General features: G+C 58.3%; 1 protein-coding gene across 10 annotated transcripts in view; it reads left to right on the top strand.

Annotated features, from left to right (window-relative positions):
• Nucleotides 1-19,021, top strand: part of NPHP4 (nephrocystin 4) — a 105,300-nt gene that overhangs the window by 13,848 nt on the left and 72,431 nt on the right. For 7 of the 10 annotated variants that reach the window (XM_059137147.1, XM_059137155.1, XM_059137149.1 and 4 more), the window contains 4 exons: nucleotides 5,728-5,900; nucleotides 7,174-7,238; nucleotides 9,603-9,785; nucleotides 18,707-18,843. In XM_059137147.1, coding sequence (XP_058993130.1) covers nucleotides 5,728-5,900; nucleotides 7,174-7,238; nucleotides 9,603-9,785; nucleotides 18,707-18,843 — 558 coding nt within the window. The remainder of the gene's footprint in view (nucleotides 1-5,727; nucleotides 5,901-7,173; nucleotides 7,239-9,602; nucleotides 9,786-18,706; nucleotides 18,844-19,021) is intronic. The other 3 variants (XM_059137152.1, XM_059137153.1, XM_059137150.1) reach the window with 1 other exon arrangement.

Raw genomic sequence — 19,021 nt, 5'->3', positions numbered from 1 at the left:
GCTTGGCTGTGTCCGGCTGTGCGCAAGTAGGGGTTTTCCGTCTTGCTTCGGCTGCACCAGATACAAGCCTCTGTCCAGCCCTGGGGCTGGGTGCCCGGGCGGCTCCGGCGTTGGTACTCGTGTGCAGGACGTGGGGGGGGCGGTGACAGAGTCCTTGTGAGGTGTGGTAAGCTCTGGAAGGAGGCCAGTGTGCTGTTGTCCCTGGAGGAGAGCGGGGGGACCTCCTGTGGGAAGGCGAACAGGGGGCTCCCCTCACGGCGAACACCAAAACGGAGCCTGCAGGAGGAGGGGCTGGCCCTGTGCAGGCTGCAGTGGGGGCGCCGGGGGTGGGGGTGCCAGGGGCTGGGGTGTGGGGAGTGAGGGGCGCCGGGGGACTGGGGAGCCGAGCTCCCCTCCTGCTCAGCCTTGGCTGCCCTCACTCCTTGTCTTCTGCTGAGCTGGGGGTGGCGAGGGGGTGGGTTAGTGAGGACCGCAGTGCTTGACGTTTCTGGACGATTCTGCGCTCTTTGATCCTGGGGTTGCTGAAGCCAGAGCCGGTAGCAGGGCCAGCGTGCAGGACCGAGTGACTGACTTGCTCTGGAAGCTGCCGGGGCCCAGGTGCTATGCCCCAGGCGGGCAGTAGAGGCCAGTGGCGCCCCAGGAATGCGCTGGGCCTGCCGCACCCTTCAGCCGTGTCCTTCCAGCCCGTCCTTCTTGTCATTAGCTTGACACTCGGAATACAGGGAGTAGGTTTCTTTCCAGCTCGGCTCGTGAAAGACAATCCCGTGTGCGGCGTGTGCGTGCGTGCTTCTGCGCATGTCTGTGCACACGGGCCGTTCCGTGGCGGCACCGACACACGGGAGGGCTGTGTCTCCTGCCCGTGCGCCCGTGGGACTGAGTACATGGTACCCCGGGTGGAGGGGAGTCTGAAACTCCGTGAAGGTCTCTGTGGTTCTGTTGGTTGCCTGTGTTTTCTGGTTGGCGTGGGGAGATCTGAGTGGAGCTGGGCACGCTGCCGGTGGCAAGGGCCCATCTTGGGAAGCACCGTGGCTCTCCAGTCCCAGTGTGGCTTAGTGACCCAAGCTTGTGTGCTTGGGGGTTTTTCCTGAGTCATCAGTGTCCTATGTAGCCCCGATTGCATTACTCGGCACACAATGTCGTGAAGAAAGATTGTGGAAAAGAAATCTTGCCTTGAACCTGCACTGGTGTTTCCACGAATGAAGACTTCCTCCCCCCTCGGCCTCAACCTCCCGGGCGCTCGTGTAGAGCCTCTCAGTTAGGGGACCAGGGTTCTGAGCTGCCCTTCCAGAGCGCCCTCGTGTAGAGGCGTCCCCTTTCACTTCTGCTGAGATGGTTAATGATTTGTTCAACCTCTCGGAAAGCATCTTTTTTTAAAAAAAAAAATCATCTGGGGGGCCAAAGTGCCATGCAGTTTCTACATTTTCTTTCTGAGCTGGATGTGATTCTCCTTTAAATTCTCCCCTTAGCTAACTGCATGCAGGCTTCCCACCACAGTCCGGGTTTTCCTCCTCCTCCTCCTCTATGGGATGACTGGGCAGGAGCCCTGGAGCTTTCTCCCGCCCGGGACTCGCCTCAGTCCTGGGTGTTGCTAGAGGACTAGGGAAGCCAGCCGTCCGAGCTCAAGAGACGGCTGACCGGGTTGCTTCTGCTTCCCTGAACCAGTGCCACAAGAACATTCTTGCATGTTCTCATTCGTCAGAGTAATGAGACCCACGCAATTCTCTCTTTAAGAGTGGAGTCTGTCAAGGAAAAGCACTGCGGTCCCGAGGAGAGCCTGGATGCTCTTCTGAGTGATGTGAGGAATCCCTGACTTCTCGAACGTGTGTGGCTTCTCTCCCCCCACAGCCACGCTGCCTCTCACGGGTCCTCTGTGCTGCTCCCTGGTGTATGTGACCATGGCAGGAGCGAAGGGCAGCCTCCTTCCTGGGGGTGCTGGCCGTGGTGGGCCTCCCTCTGGGGAGGGGCCCTTCCTCTCCGGCTCCACAGAAAGCACCCCAGGGACTTGGAGTCAGAAGTGGCGGGACCGCTCTCCAGGATGCTTCTCATAGGGAGGTTTAACCACGTGCCGTGGGGGACGATGGAAAGCTTTGAATTTGTGAACTTGGGCTGTTTGTTCGCAGTTGTGTGTACTGTGGGGTGTCTGCGTTGCTTATTCTCTGAGAAAGCTGAGGACTGTCCTGCAGGCTGGCGTGGGGCTGGCCACAGGGTCGTAGGAGTCGATGGAGGAGGCCTCTCACTTATGCCCAGGGGGATCTAGGCCCGTGACCCAAACTCTTGACTGATTCTCTCTGGGTGTGAGAGGTAGCGCTTTGTGCATCGCAAGGTTATGTGGGGGTAAATAACAGGTTCTTCGTGAACGAACACCAGTGAGCAGGGGGATCCGTTTGCACCCGTGATGGCCACGGCGCAGGCTCTGTTGCTGGAGCTGGAGTTAATGTTCTTACTGGGGGACAGGGCTTCTCCGCCCTGTCTCCGCCTCCGCTCGCTGACATCCGGGGCCGGACCCATCTCCTGGTGGGTCTGGATCCCCTTGTGTTGTTTGCTGTGGGTGACGGTGGGCTCTGTTCTGGGGGAACAGAAGCTTCTGACTTTGGGACTAGAGACTTTGCGTGAATGTCCCAGCGTGGAGTTTCGGGTGGCAGAGCCCCCGTGCCTGGAGTGCTCAGCCTCGTGGTGGGACATACACAGGAGACGATCCAAACCTCCAGCGGAGGCGGAGCCGGCGGGTTGGAGCCGCAGGAGGTGTTGGTAAGTTACCTGCCTTCCTGAAGATGCGCTGTTTTAGGTTTGTTTAAAAAGAATGGTCTCTCTCTCTCCCCTGGCCCTGCCGCCCAGCCTTCTGCTTGGGACTGAAGGGGGCAGGCGGTGTGGCGTCACCGCTGGGGACACGTGGCTGCAGCTTCTCCACAGAGGCACGTCCTCGGAGGCTCAATTTCAGTTCTGTCATGTGGGTGAGAAATGGGGGCCTGGCCCCGAGGCAAAATGGCCTCCATGTTTTTGAAGATGAAGGCATTAAGACAGGAGCATTTCCATGATTTATTAATCTGTTTATCCTGTCAGGGAGGAAACCTGTCAAATGTCGGCGAGTGGGATGTGACTGGGGTGAATGAGGCCCCCCTTCGGTCAAGAGAGGCCTCTTCTCGCAGGTGATGTGATGGGCTTGACTCAAACCTCTATCATGGGATTTCAGTGGATGCCCAGGGTCAAGCTCGTGGCACGGCGTTCATTAAATGTCCTTAGGCTGACGGCCTGTTTGCCGGCTCTGCTCGGCTGAGTGCCGGTGATACGTGTGGCCGAGCCCATTGCCGGGCTGGAAGCGGGCTCGGCGCCTAGGCCCAGGTGAACCGGACTGGCCCGACTTTGCCCTCCTGGGGACAGTCCCCACCAGGGGTGACCAGGGGATTAAAGGTCATTAAAGACCAAAAATCAGCTGAGTACATTTGAAGATCTAATTGGCTTTATCCTCGACTCATGAATCGGGCAGTATCCTGTCTAGCAAATAGAAAGGAGCTCTGGGGAGCTGGACAGAGTGAAAGGCTTTTATAGGCAGAATGGGGTGGGAAGAAAGTGACCTTCCTGTGGGGGTGAGAGAAGCCACCCAGGGAGACTCCTCCTGGGCACTGATTCCAGGTCTGTGGGCTGACGGCACGTGCCCGGGAGCAGTGGGAACGGCGCACGGGTCCGGCATCCCTGGCTTTGCTGCCCGGAGCTTAGCGCAGGTGGCTCTGGGGCCTGGCGGGTTTTTCCTAGGAGGCTGCAGAGCTGCCCTGGGCTCTGGCCTCTGGGAGGCTCTTACTTCCACATGCTTCTGGTTGGTCCTGAGCAGGGTTTGTGTTTTATACCTGCCTAATCTAGCCTTTACCTTTCTTTCACTGTGAGCTTGAGGGTGAGTTCAGCACCTTGCTGTTCTCACACTGAAGGGTCCGTATGTTACATTTGGAGAAGAGCACGTACCCTTCACGGTAGCACCCCTCAGACCTTGGGTCAAGGCCAGGCTGCGGCACTTCCTGCGGTGACCCTCCTGGTTGAGGACGGGGTCTTTGCAGACAACAGCGGGCTCTGGCTTTGTTGTTCAGCCTCAGAACAGTTGTTTTTGGGGGTAAACGGGAGAGAGAGGAAGGAGCCGTAGATTAAACTTGGGACATCGGAAGCAGCTGGTCCCATGCACGGCCTCCAGGCAGAACAATTTCGAGGTGACCTCTAAGTGGGTGATGACTGTGGCTTTGCATCAGGGTTTAAGGTATTTGTTTCACTGCCAAGAGGAACGCAGTTGGGGTTCCTAACACGGCGGAGCACAGGTATAAATACAAGAGGTGAGACATGCACAGACCCGACTCTACAGCAGGGCTTTTGAAAACAGTTCTTGAGTCTCGGAAATAGAAACATAATTCTCTTTTGGTCCAACCACCTGTCAGCTGTAAGTGGTCATTATTTCATCATTTTGCAATAAAAGATAATAGAATAACGATTTATATCTCATGGCTGATGTTTTAATGTGTCTCTCTGTTATCCTGGGCTGACAGTCTGTGATTACAGTGGACGTCTTCCTGGTGACACTGTGGTAATGACTCGTTAATGGGGGATTAGTCCACGTTTAAATCACGTCCTCACAGGCCCAGCCTGGCCCAGCCTTACTGCTCCCTGACCGGGGTGGGAGTGGGGGGGTAGTCTCTGTGCTCAGTGGGTGACCTGGCACCCCTGCTTGTCCCTCCATGCGGGCGCGGTCCCGGGGACCCCTCCATGTCCAGAACCACAGCTCAGCGCCTCCGTCTAGGCTCGTTCTGCAAAACCTGGCAGCGCCCTGTCCCCATCTTCTACGGCCACGACGTCTGTTAGTTTAAATGAAAGCAGCCGCACAGGGCCTTGTGAGGTGGAAGGAAACCGCAGAGCAGAGAGAGTGGAGGTGCTTCCGTACCCCGCACGCTCACAGGAGCCTGCATTGCGTGAGGCTGGACGCCGGGGGTCTGACATGTTCCACCGCCCCCGGTGACGGGCAGGGCTGGGGCCCCGCGGGGGCTGTATGTGCACCTGAGGGAGTGGGAACGTCACAGGCGGGAAGCCTTTTAAGAGCGACTTGAGCACCATCTGCTCGGCTTACAGCCAAAAAAAAAAAAAAAGGTCCTGTAAGAAAATGATGTCAAGGCGGTATTTTGTCATAAAGAGGTGTTAGCTGGGCTCTGAACTGGGGTTGGTTACGGAGCATCTGCGGAAATCGAAGGCTCCTGCCTGGCTGGGTGAGAGCTAGTTTAGCTGGTCCCACATGGCACGGGGTGAGAGCCCGCACTGGCGCGTCGAGCTGCAGCTTTGTGCGATGAGTGCTCTGTGAAGTTGTGCGCACGCATGTGCGTGTGTGTGTGCGTTGCATGTGGTGCACATGTGTGCTTGTGTGTGTGTCCGCACGTGTGTGTGCAGTGGTTGGGTCCTCGCCAGGCCGTGGGGTGGTGCGGAGAGAGCCTGCTATCGGCATTTTCTGTGGGTGGGAGGCTCCTGGAGCAGAAGCTAGTAGTCTGATGTTGGGGGCTCTGGAATGTTCTTGACTCCGAGGGAGCTACCGTGCTGTGCCTCTTCTCTCCTGCCACGCCCTGGAAGGGACGCAGGGTTCCACGCGGCCACACACTTGTGGCGTTCTCAGGATGGCAGAGCGAGGGCGCCTGTACCTTTCCTGTACTCTCTGTGCAGCTGGTGGATGGTGAGTCCGTCACCTGAGTTGTGGTTTCTGTTTTGCAGCCCGTGTACTTTCACACATCCTTCAACCACCCTAACGTGGTGGCCGTGGTCGAGGTGGTCACCGAAGGCCTGAAGCGGGACGGCTCCCTCCAGGCGCTGTCGTGTGGGTTTGGAATTCTCCGGCTCTTCGGCCACAAGCTGGAATCCCCGGCCTCTGCCTCCCAGGACAAGCGGTACCCGCCTCGTTTCCTTCCTCCTTGGGGTTTTCCGGCATCGTTTGGTGGAGACGTAACTGCTTACCACGGGCCATGCCAGAAAGTGTCACGACTGGCAGCTTGTGGTGTGGTCTGTTGCGAGCAGTGTGTACCGTGCGAGTCACTGTTGGCCATTTCTGAGTGAGCCGGGGAGTGTCCTGTAGGCTGGCGTGGGGCTGGCCCGGGCCCTGGCCGTGGGAGGCGATGGCGGCGGGCTCTCACTTACTGCCGTGGGGTTTAGAGCCGTGACCCAAACTCCTGAGTGATTCACTCTGGGCGTGAGAGAGAACGCTACGCATGTTGTAAGTGATGTAGGGACAAGGTTAGGGTTCGAAGCCGACGGCCAAGAAGGAATTCTTGAGACATCTTTGGTGCGAAAAGGTGGTTTTATTAAAGCACTGTGACGGGACCCATGGGCGGAAAGAGCTGCCCCGGGGTCGTGGGAGTGGCCCATCATCTGCTCTGAAGTTGGGGGGGTCAGGGAGCGCCTGAGTCTCTAAGGAGTTGGGAAGCAAGATTCCCGGGACCTCGAGGGGACTAGCTCTTGCTGGGGAAAGGTCACTTATTACCGTCTAATAAAACCTGGTCCTGAGGCCCTTCAGGTGTTTGTCGGTGGGTCAGATGCTTGGGGATGATCGACAACAGATAAAGAAGTTTCTGAAGGAATCTTTCTACATTGAAGTAGACGTACAGCATCCTGGGGGTCAGGCGAAGATGGCCTTTTGCCCTCAGCAAAGTATTAACATGGAGGCAGCTGTGTCCCTAGAGGACGGTCACTCTGCTATTTCGAGGACTTGTCAGTGGGCTGCAGGTAGTTATTTCTCTTCTGCCTTTGTTTGCCACATCAGCGAGGTTACGTGGGTGCTAGATAACACGTTCTTCACGAACAGACACCCCATAAGCAGGGGCATCCGTTCAGCACCGGTGCCAGGCTCCGCTCAGGAGCTGGATGCAGCAGGACGGAGAAGACAGCGTGTCACCCCGTCTGCGGGGGCTGAAGTTCACGTTGTCCCTCTGGACGGGGCTTCGTAGCCTTGGCTCACTGACATGATAGGTTTCCCTGGGGTGGTGTTTCTGTCTGTCTGTGCGCTGGGGGTATGTGGCCAGGAGCGCTGGGGGCCGCGTCCTTCCTGCGCAGGAGGCGTGGTGCGGTGGTGGGGAAGGTCTGGCAGGTGCAGCGTGAGAAGCATGGCTGAGGTTTGTGACGCCCGAGGCAGCGGGCTGACGTGCGCTCTGTGGGCTTGTTTTCCAGGCTGCGGCTGTACCATGGCTCCCCCCGCGCCCTCCTGCACCCGCTGCTCCAGGACCCCGTGGAACGTAAGACGTGCGGCCTGCCCGGCCTCCCCATGGCTTCCCGACAGTTACCCGCTTTGAGTCCTTCTCGCTCTTTCTCAGCAGGAACCTTTGTCAGCTCAGCTCCTCTATTTAGTGATTAGGGCAGAGGGTGTCGCAGCTGGAGCCGTAACACGCTAGGCTGTGGGGAGGGTGTTGCTTCGCGCCAGTGGCCCCGGGAGAGGCGGCCCCAGAGCTGGCCGATGGGAGGTCTGCCAGCCTCCTGGCCTCTGGGGCAGGGCCCTCATCCACCAGAGGAAGCAGTTGCTGTGTGTCAGAGGCCACGCTGGCACCAGAAACCTTTCGCTGTGAGGCCCTTGGTTCTTTCCAGCTTGTCCAGGCTGTCCAGCTGTGCCCGACTGCGGACTGTCGTGCAGGGATGCCCGCGTCCCCCTCCTCGAGGGATGTGGGTGTGGAGGGGTCCAGTGGTTGGCGGTGGATCTCTTTGGGAGGGTGACTTTCTGTGTCTGAGCTGTCGCTTGGATTCTGTGATGGGAATTTTGAGCGTGCCTAGTGGCCTGAGTTAAAAATTGAGCCAACCCCAGCCCTTCCACGGCCTGCTGAATTTGGTGAAAATTTCATGGCAGAGTGGGGAGTATCTGAAGCTTACTTTTACTGATGAAGATTGGCTCTTAGGTTATGTGTCAGTTGAGTCCAGTCATCATTTTGCCAGCATTTCATGTCCTGGAGCTCCCATAGGGTTAGGACTTTTTTTTTTGAAATTTTAAATTTTATGTTAAGTGGACTTAACACCTGCCGTGGGGCTTGAACGCTCGACCTTGAGATCAAGAGTCACCTGTGTTCGTGATTGAGCCAGTCGGGCGCCCCAGGACCAGGACCTCCTGAGGGATGTGCACGACCAGCACCTTGCCCGGGGCAGCCGGGAAGGTTGTGTGGGGATGGGTGGTGGCCCACCTCCTCGTGGGCATTTCCAGAAACGTATGCATTTCTTGCCTGAATAGGCGATTCGTTCACATGATTCAGAATTAAAAGGTATAAAATGCACGAAAAGGTTCAGTGAGGCCTCCTCCCCCCACTGCTCTGCTCCCTCCCCGGTGCCCTAGGTGGCCTCTCTGAGTCTCCTGGACCCAGGAGGAGGGGGCGACAGAGGGGTCTTCGTACTAGGACAGAAGCAGAGGTGCCTGTCCCGCTCTCATTATTCCCTCTGCTTTTCCCCGTAATGGTTCACCCTAGAAGGTCTTCTCTTGGTGTGAAGAGAGCCCACCGTTCTTCGCACAGCCGCGTGGTATGTTGTCAGGTGTGTGTTCTGTGCTTGACTGAGTGGCTCTGCGAGTGGGCACTGGGTGGACCCGGGGCACCGAGGTTGGGAGCCTCGCTGGTGTGGACGGCTGCGCTTTTGCACCTGTGTCCACGCAGCTGTGGGCTGAGCTCCTGGAAGCTGCGGTGCTGGGCCCGGGGGCTGGTGTGTAACACTTCTCCTGCTTACCTTCCATGGAGGCCCAGCCAGTGTCTCCAACCAGCCACACAGGAGGGTGCCTTTCAGGGCATTTAAAATTTTAAAGTAAGCAGACCCCATTTTTGTAGTGGTTAGGAATGAAAAATACAGTTTTCATTAACATGTTTTTCTAATGAGTGCAGTAAGTCATATTCTTTTCTCATGAAATCACGTAGTGTACCTCAGGAGGTGGTGAGGCCCCTGTCAGTGGGAGAAATCAAGCCCCAGCAAGACTCTGGTGGAGATGAGTAGAGGGCATGTCACAGGTTCCTCTCAGCCCCGGGGCCCTGTGGTCCCGAGTCTCCCTCTTCTGGCATCCCAGCTTCTGTGGGTGCTGTTCCCTCCGTCTCCCTGAGCTCTGTGTCTGGGCCTTCCTCAGCTGCTTCTTTGTCCAGGTTGCTCTCCCTCTTCCACACCCCCCTTGCTCTCTGTCCGCTATGTGCATCTGTCCTGGGCTTCCGTCCGCTCTCCCTTGTGCTACGGGTATCCGTGGGTTTGTGTCTTGCTCTCAGAGGCTCCCCCCAACCCGGGTCTGGTCCTGCTGCTGAGTGGGAAAGGGAGGCTGGCTGAGGCCCAGGGTGCCTTCTAGCCCCCCTCTGATGACGGGGACCAGGACCTGGACTTCACCACACGGCGGGTGGGGGAGGTGAGCAGCAGAGATTTGGTTAAGTTGCATTAAAAGCAAATATCTGTGCCCCTGAGGTTCTAGCAGACAGTTACTAAGGACTGATTCTTTTTTGCTTTGTGGCTGAACTGACAGAGCAATTCCCCTTTCTCTGTCGAAAAATGCGTTTCCGGCTTGCGGTGTTTCTTTCTTAGAGGCGCAGTTCATCTTCTGGTTTGACCGAAATGGCCTTTGGTTCCAGCTGTCACATAGGTGTTTTCTCCCCCAGAGAACAAGCACGTGACCCTCATTGAGGGCTGCAGCCTCCAGTACGCGCTGAGGCCGCACCCGCTCCTGGAGCCTCTGTTCCATCTTCTTCCCGAGAACCTTCTGGTGTCTGGTGTGCAGCACATACCTGGCCTCCTTCCAGCTCACGGAGAAAAGGGTAAGGGCTGCTCCGTCTCTCCAGCCGGTGAGTCTGTGCGAGTCGATGGTCTGACCTCGCCAGAGTCAGGCAGGCTCTGGTGTGCGGAGGGCTGGCCCGGGAGGGTGGTGGTGGGAGGGGCGAGGGGGAGGGGGTAGGGGAGGGGCAGGAAGGGAGCAGAGCAGTGCTGTCTCTCCTGCTGTCCCTTCTGAGCAGGGTCTCGTACCCCTCAAGTCACTTCTGCCCTGTCTTGGGGAGTGCTTTTGTAAGTCAGAGAGTTGGTGTCTCTGTGACAAGGCCGGGATAGCCACGTTGCTAGTTCTCACCCTTATCGGACCGTACCAGGGGCCTGATTAATATTATTATTAAGTTGTGGTGAAGTAGACATAACGTGCACTGACTGTTGTAACCGTTCGTAGGTGTGCATTTCAGCGGCTGTAAGTACTTCTACCACTTGTACAACCGACTCCACTATCCCCTTCCAGAACTTTCTCATGTCCCCAAACTGAAACGATAGCTCCCGCACCCCTCCCCCAGCCCCGGCCCCCGCGTCCCGCTTCCTGTCTCTGGGAACGCGCCTCCTCCAGGGTGCTGCTCAGTGCTGGCCCTTCGGCGACCGGCTTGCTGCGTTGGGCGTCGTGTCTTCACGGTCCGGCCTTGTTGGATCACGTTTGGGACTTTCCTTCCTTTTTAAGGCTGAATCACAGTCCATTGCGTGGAGGGACCACATCTTGTCTCTCCGTCTGCCCGTCCACGGGCACTTGGGTTGTTCTGCCTGTGCTGTCGTCGTGGTGCTGCTGTGAGCGTGGGTGTGCGACGGCATCGTTGGATGCGGAGGTCGGTGGGTGTGCGATGCTGGATTCTTTTCAAAAACCAAAATCCACATGAGAGTCTTAGAGCTCTGTCTTGGTGTGTTTTAGGACTTCATTCTCCAGCGGGGGGTTAGGGGCAACGCCTTTACCTTGAGATCACTGCAGAGGTGTGCTCTGCTCTCGGGCCTGCTGATGGGCCTTGACCTGGGCCTCATGCCCCTTCTGGGCCCTTCCGGAGGCTTCTTGTCTGGCTGTCTGAGGAGTCCAGGAGAAGGGGCTGCATAGGTCCTTCCCCACTGGCTCTGCTGGAACCTCTTGTCTGGGGGGGCTCCCTCCCTGTTCCATCCTGGGGGGAGCAGGATTGGGCGTGGGTGTGCCGAGTTTTCACTTAGAACAGAAACACTCGAGACCCCAAAGAAAAGAGGTCGCTCGGCTCCGGTAGAGGTCGCTCGGCTCCGGTAGGGGAATGTTTTCAGTGAAGGGGTCCCTGCACATGGCTTGGTGTTCTGGTCCGTGCTGGGACGCAGACGGTGTTATCTGAGTTCGGGAATTTCCGGGATGGGCCTGTGCTGGTTGTCGCCATCATGATGTCATGTTTCTCCGTGTTCCTGAGTAGAGATGATGAGGCACAAGGAGGGATAAATTAACAGTGAACAGAAGCAGGTCCGAAGAGGGTCCCGGCTTCAGACCTGCCCTGGCTTACCAAGCTCCAGCAGCCCCCACCACAGCCCCTCTGTCATTTGCCTGTGTTCTCTCACGGGGGAAGGAGGGTCAGGGGGACGGCATGCCGCATGTTATTGCCGTCGATGTTGAGAACAGCGTGACAGCCTGCGTCTGGTGCTGAGACCTCGGCCTCATCAGCCGGGGGGCCTCTGAGTCCTGCCACACTGCACGCTGATGTCCGGAACCTAGTGTGCACCAGCTTTCAAGTCCGTTTACGACGACTCTGTGACTTGAGGTTCTGGGTGGGAGATTGTCTTTGGGGCCTGAGGTGTGTCCATCGCTCTGTGACTTGCCCCTGGGGGTCCGCAGAGCTGCAGATAAAACCTGGAAGGGCTGCAGTTTCTGTGTCACTACGGCAGGGGCAGAAGGGCAGCTCCGACCACCCACGTTGTTCTCCGTATCTCTGGGAAATCCAAGGCTCCAGCTAGAGACGGGGGTGGGGGGGTGTGATTCCAGCGCCTCCCACTTGAAGGTCATGCCTTTGGAAGCAATGTGAACCCCAGTGGCTTCTGGTTGGCCCTTCCCCTCTGTGGAGTGGCCGGTTGGTCACTGGGACACTCACTGGATGCGGGCAGTGTCTGAGAGATTGCAGCACTGATGACCACTCATGTTATTGAAAAGCTGATGACCGGGACCCTGGGTGTGGAGCCGCGACGTGCTTGGGAGGGCCGCTGGGAGCACTGGCTTCGACAGGCCGGAGCACACTCCCTCTTCTCGGGGAGAACGGACCGGATGGCAGCTTCTTACCGCGTCCCCCGGCGACCATCTGAGAAAAGAAACCCATGTGCTCTGCCCTCCCCTGACGAGCAGGACGCCAGGCTGATCTGTAGCTCGCGGTGTGGATGCGGTTATTGTCTGTGCTGGAAATCCTGCCCAGTGTCTCTTGGGCTTTTGTGACTCACTCTTGGAGAAGGGTTTCTTTGCTGAGTCACATTTTATAGCCCTGAAAGTGCCAGGGCGGGGATCGGTGCCGCCTTCAGCGGTGGGACTCACTTGTAGTGTGCGGAGGGTCTGATTTTATTTTGGTGCCGTACGGGGGGGACACAGGTGTTTGTTCATTTGTAGAAGGCCACGATATAGGAGGGCTGAGTTGTTTTTAACGGAAATTTTTATCAGGGCCGCTCTAGGTTCTCATGCGGTTCTAATAAATAATGCAGAGAGACTCTGCGTGTCCTTTGCCCAGTTTCCCCAAAATTGCAGCACAAGGTCACGGCCAGGACACGGACATCGGCACAGTCCCCAGCCTCCCCCCACATCTGCCACTTAGACTTGTGTGTGAGGACTGACTTCTGAAGAGCTGTTTTCAACCCGGGAGTGACCAGAAATGACAGTCCTAGCTGGGGCTGTTCTCCGGGCTCTTTGTTGCTCCCCAGGAGGAAGGGGGGCCTTTTCCTGTGAGCGGCTCTTAGAGGGAAGCCCTCCGAACCCGTCCAGATTAGCGGGTGCTGCCGACCCGCCACCTCTTCTGCAGCCAGGAAAGCCACGCAGCCTCCCTCTCCTGGTCTTCTCTCCCTTGCCTGGTTCTGACCTTTCCGCAGGCTTCGGTTTGACAGGCCTGGACTGTGCGTCGGCCCCGGGTAAGTGCTCACGTGCTCCTCAAAGCCGCTCCTTGCAGGAGCCCCATGCCTCGCTCAGAGCCAGGCTCCGCCGGGGCTCCTTGGCCTGCCCTCGGGGCCGCAGGTCTGTGTGCCAGTCACGTGCCCGGCGGCTGCCGCTGCCGCGGCCGTGGTGGGGGGAGGTCTGGGGAGGTGGGGACCAGGGAGACTTCTCTCGTTTGGGGCAAGGCTCAGAGCGCGCCTCCTGCGTCGGGGCAGGGCCAGAGCCTTGCGTAAAGTGTCCGAGTGTGTTGGGAGCTTAGTCATGAATGAAGCGGGAAGCCTGTTTTTTGGAACTGGACCTGAAGGCCAGAGGCCAGTGCCAGGACTGAACGGAGTCCCGAGGGAGGCTTCTGGTTGGGGGCGCAGGGGTCCTGCAGGGCTGCTAGTGCAGGAGGAGAGCGGAGGGCCTCAAGCTCCCCCGAGCTGGCCGACACCATCCAGGCATCTGGAGCGGCCGGAACGCTTGGCCACAGCTGTCTGTCGTGGGCTTGGTGGGAGTGAGCCGTGGACTGGCAGCATCTGAGAGTGGACGAGGCCTCCGGGGCGACCTGAACCAAAGCTCGGTCTTCCGTGATCATGTCCGCAGGCCGCCACCCATGGCTGGCTGTGGTGCTTCGGGGGAGTCCCAGGAACTGTGGTGGCAGCGGCATGTGGCCCATAGAGAGGCAGAGAAAGGCCGCTGTCCTCGCCACGTGCCCGTCCCGCGTGCCCGTCTTCCTCACTCGGGGCCTTCGAGGCGTTTCTTCCCCGACCTGCAGCCTCACTTCGCTCTGAGCTCTGCCGAGACTTTGAACGCCTGCCCCAGTGATGTGCGTCTGCTGTCCTTCCTTCTTGGCTGCCTGCCGTCCTGCAGGCCTGCCATGCCGACATCGCCTGAAGCGGCCTCTGCCGTGGGTCCTCCCGCCTGGTGCGGGCGCCGGGTCCAGCCCCGCTTCCTCACCTGCTAACCCAGAGCTCATCCGAGCGTCCGGAGAAGTGCTTTGTCGGAACTGGGCCCGCCGCTCTGCCGCGTGGCGGCCTGCCCCGGTTGGCGTCCCACATGGTCCTCCTGAGTCCCTGCTCAGGAGTCCCCTGGGGTGTCCTTGAAAATGCTGCTTCCCCCACCCCGACCTGCTGATGCTCCTTCCAGCGGACGGCGTCCAAGCACCCTGCCGGCTGTGGGGCGCGTCTCCCAGGCTCTGGGGGCTGCTCAGGTCCTCGCCGGGATTCGCCTTCAGGATTGGTCTGTGTGAGCGCAGGTTGCCGGTACGCAGGGGTGGGGGTGGCGTGGCAGGAGCAGAGCTGGTGTCCTCCCTGTGCGAGCTGCAGTTTTAACCTGACGAAGGAAGCTTGGCGGAAAGTCCTTCCTTCCAGTCTCACCGCCCAGGGAACCGCCCCAGAGCAAACCACTGCCCCGTATCCCTCCCGGGTTCTCCGATGCCTGGGCTCGTCTGTGGTTCTTCTGTGGGTCCGGGTGTGCAGGCCCCCAGCCGGGGAGAGGGCGCAGCCTGGGGGTCTGGGCAGAAGCTCACATCTTGATGGGCTGAAGCAAGGGCAGACGTGTCCTCTCACCACTGCCATCAAGGGCAACAGGTGTTTTAGAAACGCGGACGGCTCAGACGCCCTTCTGCTCCTGCCCGTGGCGCTGTCAGCCTCTCACTCTGTCGTCCCTCCTGCGGCGCTGTTGGTCAGGGGAACCGAATGCCCTTCCGGGAGAGCTGCGCCCCTGGGAAGCTGCGAACCGTGTTAGGACTTTGTGGGGAGCTCATGGGGCACGTGGGGGTGTTTCTGAGCGCTTCCCTAGAGGACGGTACTCCAGGGGGTTCTTGCCTGCTCTGCGCCTGTAACCCTGTTTTCTCAGCGGTGCGTGTGGGGATCCCTGGGGGAAGGGGGTCTGCTTTCCTGTTGGAGCAGTGCTGTTTTCGGGGTTGCATTCCCGTCCACAAGCTGGGCAACAAACGTGGGAAAGCTAGCCCTGGTCGCAGAGCGGGAGGGCCAGGAGTGCCCCCAGAGGTCAGCTCTGCTGCGGTTCTGTCAGTCCTGGTCATGGAGGGTGGGTGGTGAGTGAAGGGGGGGATGTGTCAGATGGCGAAGCTGCCCCGTGGGGGTGCAGGAGTGGTCAGGGGAGAGGCTCCACGTAAGATGGGGACGTTCTTGGGACCTGCCCCTGCAGATGCATCTGGGGGGCAAAGGAATGGGCTGGGGCAGCTCAGTGCCAAGAACTTAGGACATGCCGAGCCCTGGGACCTGCTGTTCTTTCTTCGGGGGTTCCGTCCCCTGCCATGGCAGCTCGGGAGGCCCGCTCCGTCTCCTGAGGGAGAGCCCTTCTCCAGAGCCTGTACCGTTCTCCAGACCTGGCCTGGGGAAGGCCGGCCAGATGCCACCCTGGGGCACCTCTCAGGATCTGAAATTTCTGCCCAGCCCAGATGTGGCTCTTCAGTCTGGCCTCCTGGGGGGAGAGTGATCGTCCCTGTCCCTGTCCCTGTCCTATTCGGCGTGTGGGACTCGCTTTTCACCTCTCTGGAGACCAGGGTTTTGACTCCTTTTGTTGTTACTGATGGCTGTGGGCCTGGGGGCCACCTTGTCATGGGGGTGGGCTGTGCAGAGCCTGCTTCCTGCCTGGCGAAGGCCTCTGCTAGAAGCAGGGGGCTCTGCCACCTTCCGGACCCCTGGATCTTGCTCTCACCCCTGCACCGTCCCCTTGAGCTGTGAAGCCGGCCTGTGGGAAATCAGTCTGGGAAGTGGCCTTTGCCCACCAATATTTTAGTTTTTGTGAGTGGGTTCCCTGCGGGATGGGCTGTCGTCCCAGCACACGTGCAAGCGTGTCTGTCTCTGCTGCCGCCCCGTCTGTGTAAGGGCTGCCACTGGCCAGCCCCCCGGGTCCTGCCTGAGTCCACGGCTCCCAGCGTGGCCCGTCCTTGCTACTCATGGGTTCTGAATTTGCAAATCCGCTCACTCCCTGAAGTTCTCACCATGCTTTCCTGCTCGTTTGTGGACGTGTGCTTAGTGGCTTAAAAATCTGAGTCTCCCTCACGCGCGTTTCTGTGGGTGAGGCGGCTTCGGGCCCGTCACTTTGCACGTCCAAGCCCCGGTTGTCTTTTGTGAAATAAAGAGAAAAGAATGTACGGGGATGGGCTGTGTTGAGATTTAGGATGATCTGGTGAGATGTGTGTGTCTGTGTGTGCCTTCCGTGGAAGCCATGACGTGTTCCCGGCTGCTGTAGGGAGCACGCGTGGATGCTGTCAGCTCTGTCTGCGTAGCCCCGTCCTGGCTTCCACAGCTGAGGACACTGAGGTTTGGAACCTGGGACGGACCCCCTGGCCCGGCTGCAGAGTGCACGTGACCGCCGTGCTATCCTCCGTTGTTGCAGGACACGCGCTTCCCTCCGCCTGCCGCGGACGGTGGACTCGGCTCTCCCCAGCAGGCGCTCGTGTCTGCTCGGCCTGTCCTCTTCCTGCAGACGGGCCCTGGTTTGGAGACAGTCCCCGCTCCTTCCTTCCCTTTGCCCTGAGGGCTCTGGCCACCCTATCTCGTCCTCTCTGAAGCCCCATGAGCTGTGTGGCCCCTGGGCCCGACGGTGGGGGACCTGGTGCGGGGCAGGTGGTCCTGCCGCTGCGGCCTGTGGCTCCGCGGAGCCCTGGTGCAGGGGATGCGCCCGGCGGGGGACGCGCGCTGCCTTAGCTCCTCCCTCTTGCCTCTTCTGTCCTCCTCTGATGAGGGTTTTTATTTTTTTATTTATTTGTCAGACGGAGATCACAAGTAGGCAGAGAGGCAGGCAGAGAGAGAGGAGGAAGCAGGCTCCCCACGGAGCAGAGAGCCCGATGTGGGGCTCCATCCCAGGACCCTGGGATCATGACCTGAGCTGAAGGCAGAGGCTTTAACCCACTGAGCCACCCGGGCGCCCTGATGAGGGTCTTAATTCAGGTCGGGCCTCAGACACTTGATGAACCACTTCCTGCAAGGTCGGACTTCATCGTTCCTGCTCTTTAACGAGCAGTTGTGGTTACGTAGACCTTTTACACCGCACACCTGGGGGGCACGAAGGGCATTCCCGGGGCTGTACAGCCGCCACCACTGTCCACCGCCAGAACCTCTCGCCTTGTGAAGCGCCCGGGAAACTTGCCGCCCGTCCTGCGCCCAACCCCTGGTGCCCGCCCGTCCACTCTCTGTCTCTGATTTTACTACTTTAAGTGCAGAATTGTCTAGCATTTGCCCTGTATGTGACTGTCCCATGTCCTCAAGGCCCATCCAAGTGTCCGAAGTGCCATCCTTTAGAAGGCTGACATCGTGGGTGTGGATCGACCACATTTGTTCTCCTCCGTTCATCTCCTGATGGACGTTTGGGTGGTTTTTAACTTTCAGCCGTGGTGAGTAACTGTGCCTGCCCTGTGTGCTGGCAGGCTCTGACTCTCCACGGAGCTGCTTAAACACTGCTTTTGAAGTTTAGAAAGGAAGCACATGCGTATTTCTGAACTACGCAGAATCCAATGTCTGTTTGTGATGGGGAAGGTGCGGGAAGCCAGAAAGAAGGAAATAAAGTCATCTGTGATCACTTCCCGTATGTGTCCATGCGCACGTGTAAATGCGCAGGTTTTCAGGTAGAACTGGCATTAGATGATCTCATAATGGTGTGAGGTGTATTGTTTTCACCTACAATAGTGTGATTATTTTTCAATTACTAAATAATCTTTGACAATGTGAGTTTCCTTCTCATTTTATATGGAGGCACAGTCATTGGCTCAACATTTCCCTGCTGGTGAGCGTTTGGTTGTTTCTTTTTTTCTGTTGTAAATAACATTTAATGAGTATTCTTGTATGCAATGCTTTGCCTCTGCATTTGATTAATTTTGCTAAACAGGTTCAGAAAGTGGAATTAGTGGGGCAGAAGGTGGCAGTGGATAGTTTTACGGGCCTTGGTGCCCGCAGAGGCAAAGCTGGGATCGCCTCCGGCTGCAGGTTTACCGCCGGCAGGACGGCAAAGGGCTCTCACCACTGTTGGCTCTGCGCAGTCTCACGGCAGTTGTTTCCTTTCTCTGACTTTGGAATCCGCTCTTAAAATCCAAGACTTTGTACCTTCCTTCTTATGGGTAAAGCTTGGGAAGAGACATAGGGCAGCAGAGCAGTGACGGGCACAGGAGGGCAGAGCCCGGGTTGCGTGCTCGTGGGGGGGCGGTCAGCTTGGCCTTTATCCTGCCGTGGCGCCCGAGCCAGCGGGAGGCTCATTGTAGACCTGACCACGCCCCTCACTGCGGAGTGTTGGTGCACCTGCTCTGGGCTGGGCACCGAGCCGTGTGCTGGGAGCCACCGTCCCCTTCTGTCCTCACGGAGCTCCCAGTCAGGGCTGCGTCCCCTCCCTGCCCCGGACGGGGACTCTTCTCTTGTGGTGTCAGCCCAGACGGTGTTTTTGCTTGTTGGCTTAATGCGCTCATGAGTATTTCTGCATGTTTCCAAATGGTTCAAGGTAAACGTACAAAAATAAGAAATGGCATCGTTGGCTCTGTTCTTGCTAGAGAGGAAGGCAGTGATTAAGGGAAACCGAGCTGATAGGAACAGATGTCACCCTGCATTCTCTGATCTGTGTTCTTTGGATTGCTGAATTATAAAATGTGTTCCTGGAGGAGGGTGGGGGAAGGAATCGGGCTGTAAATGAAATCTGGGCTTGTTTAATCTGCTTGGCGTCTCGGTGTGAACAGAGGTGGGTTCTGATTCAGCATTCGGTCTGAGTGCTGTGCCTGTGGTCTCTTCTCTGCCTGGAGGGCCCAGCACCATGGCCTGGACCTCGGTGGGTGAGAGCCCCTCAATGCTTCTGTGGTCCTGTCGCCACGGACGTGCTCCACGAGCCCCCTTCTTGTTTCAGGGGACGCTCTCCGAAAGCCTCGCCTTCAGAAGGCCGTCACGTGGTACTTGGATGATTTATTCTTCACGCTGTATCCTTCCTTGGAGAAGTTTGAGGAAGAGCTTCTGGAACTCCTTATCAGTGATCACTTCCGGGAGGTACTGTTTCACCTGGTGGAGCTTCCTCTGAGCCGTGGAGATGCAGGGGGGCCAGAGGTGGGGAAGCTGCCAGCCTTAGATACCACCAGGGCAGGCGGTCCTGTGTGCTCCCACCTTCAGTGGCTCGTGGGGGACACCTAGCCTGTTGTATTAGCCTTGGTGGGACGAAGGTGCTGTT

The sequence above is a fragment of the Mustela lutreola genome, chromosome 10 (genome assembly GCF_030435805.1).
Source record: "Mustela lutreola isolate mMusLut2 chromosome 10, mMusLut2.pri, whole genome shotgun sequence".
Lineage (NCBI taxonomy): Eukaryota > Metazoa > Chordata > Mammalia > Carnivora > Mustelidae > Mustela > Mustela lutreola.
This window is presented reverse-complemented; position numbering and strand designations above follow the sequence as displayed.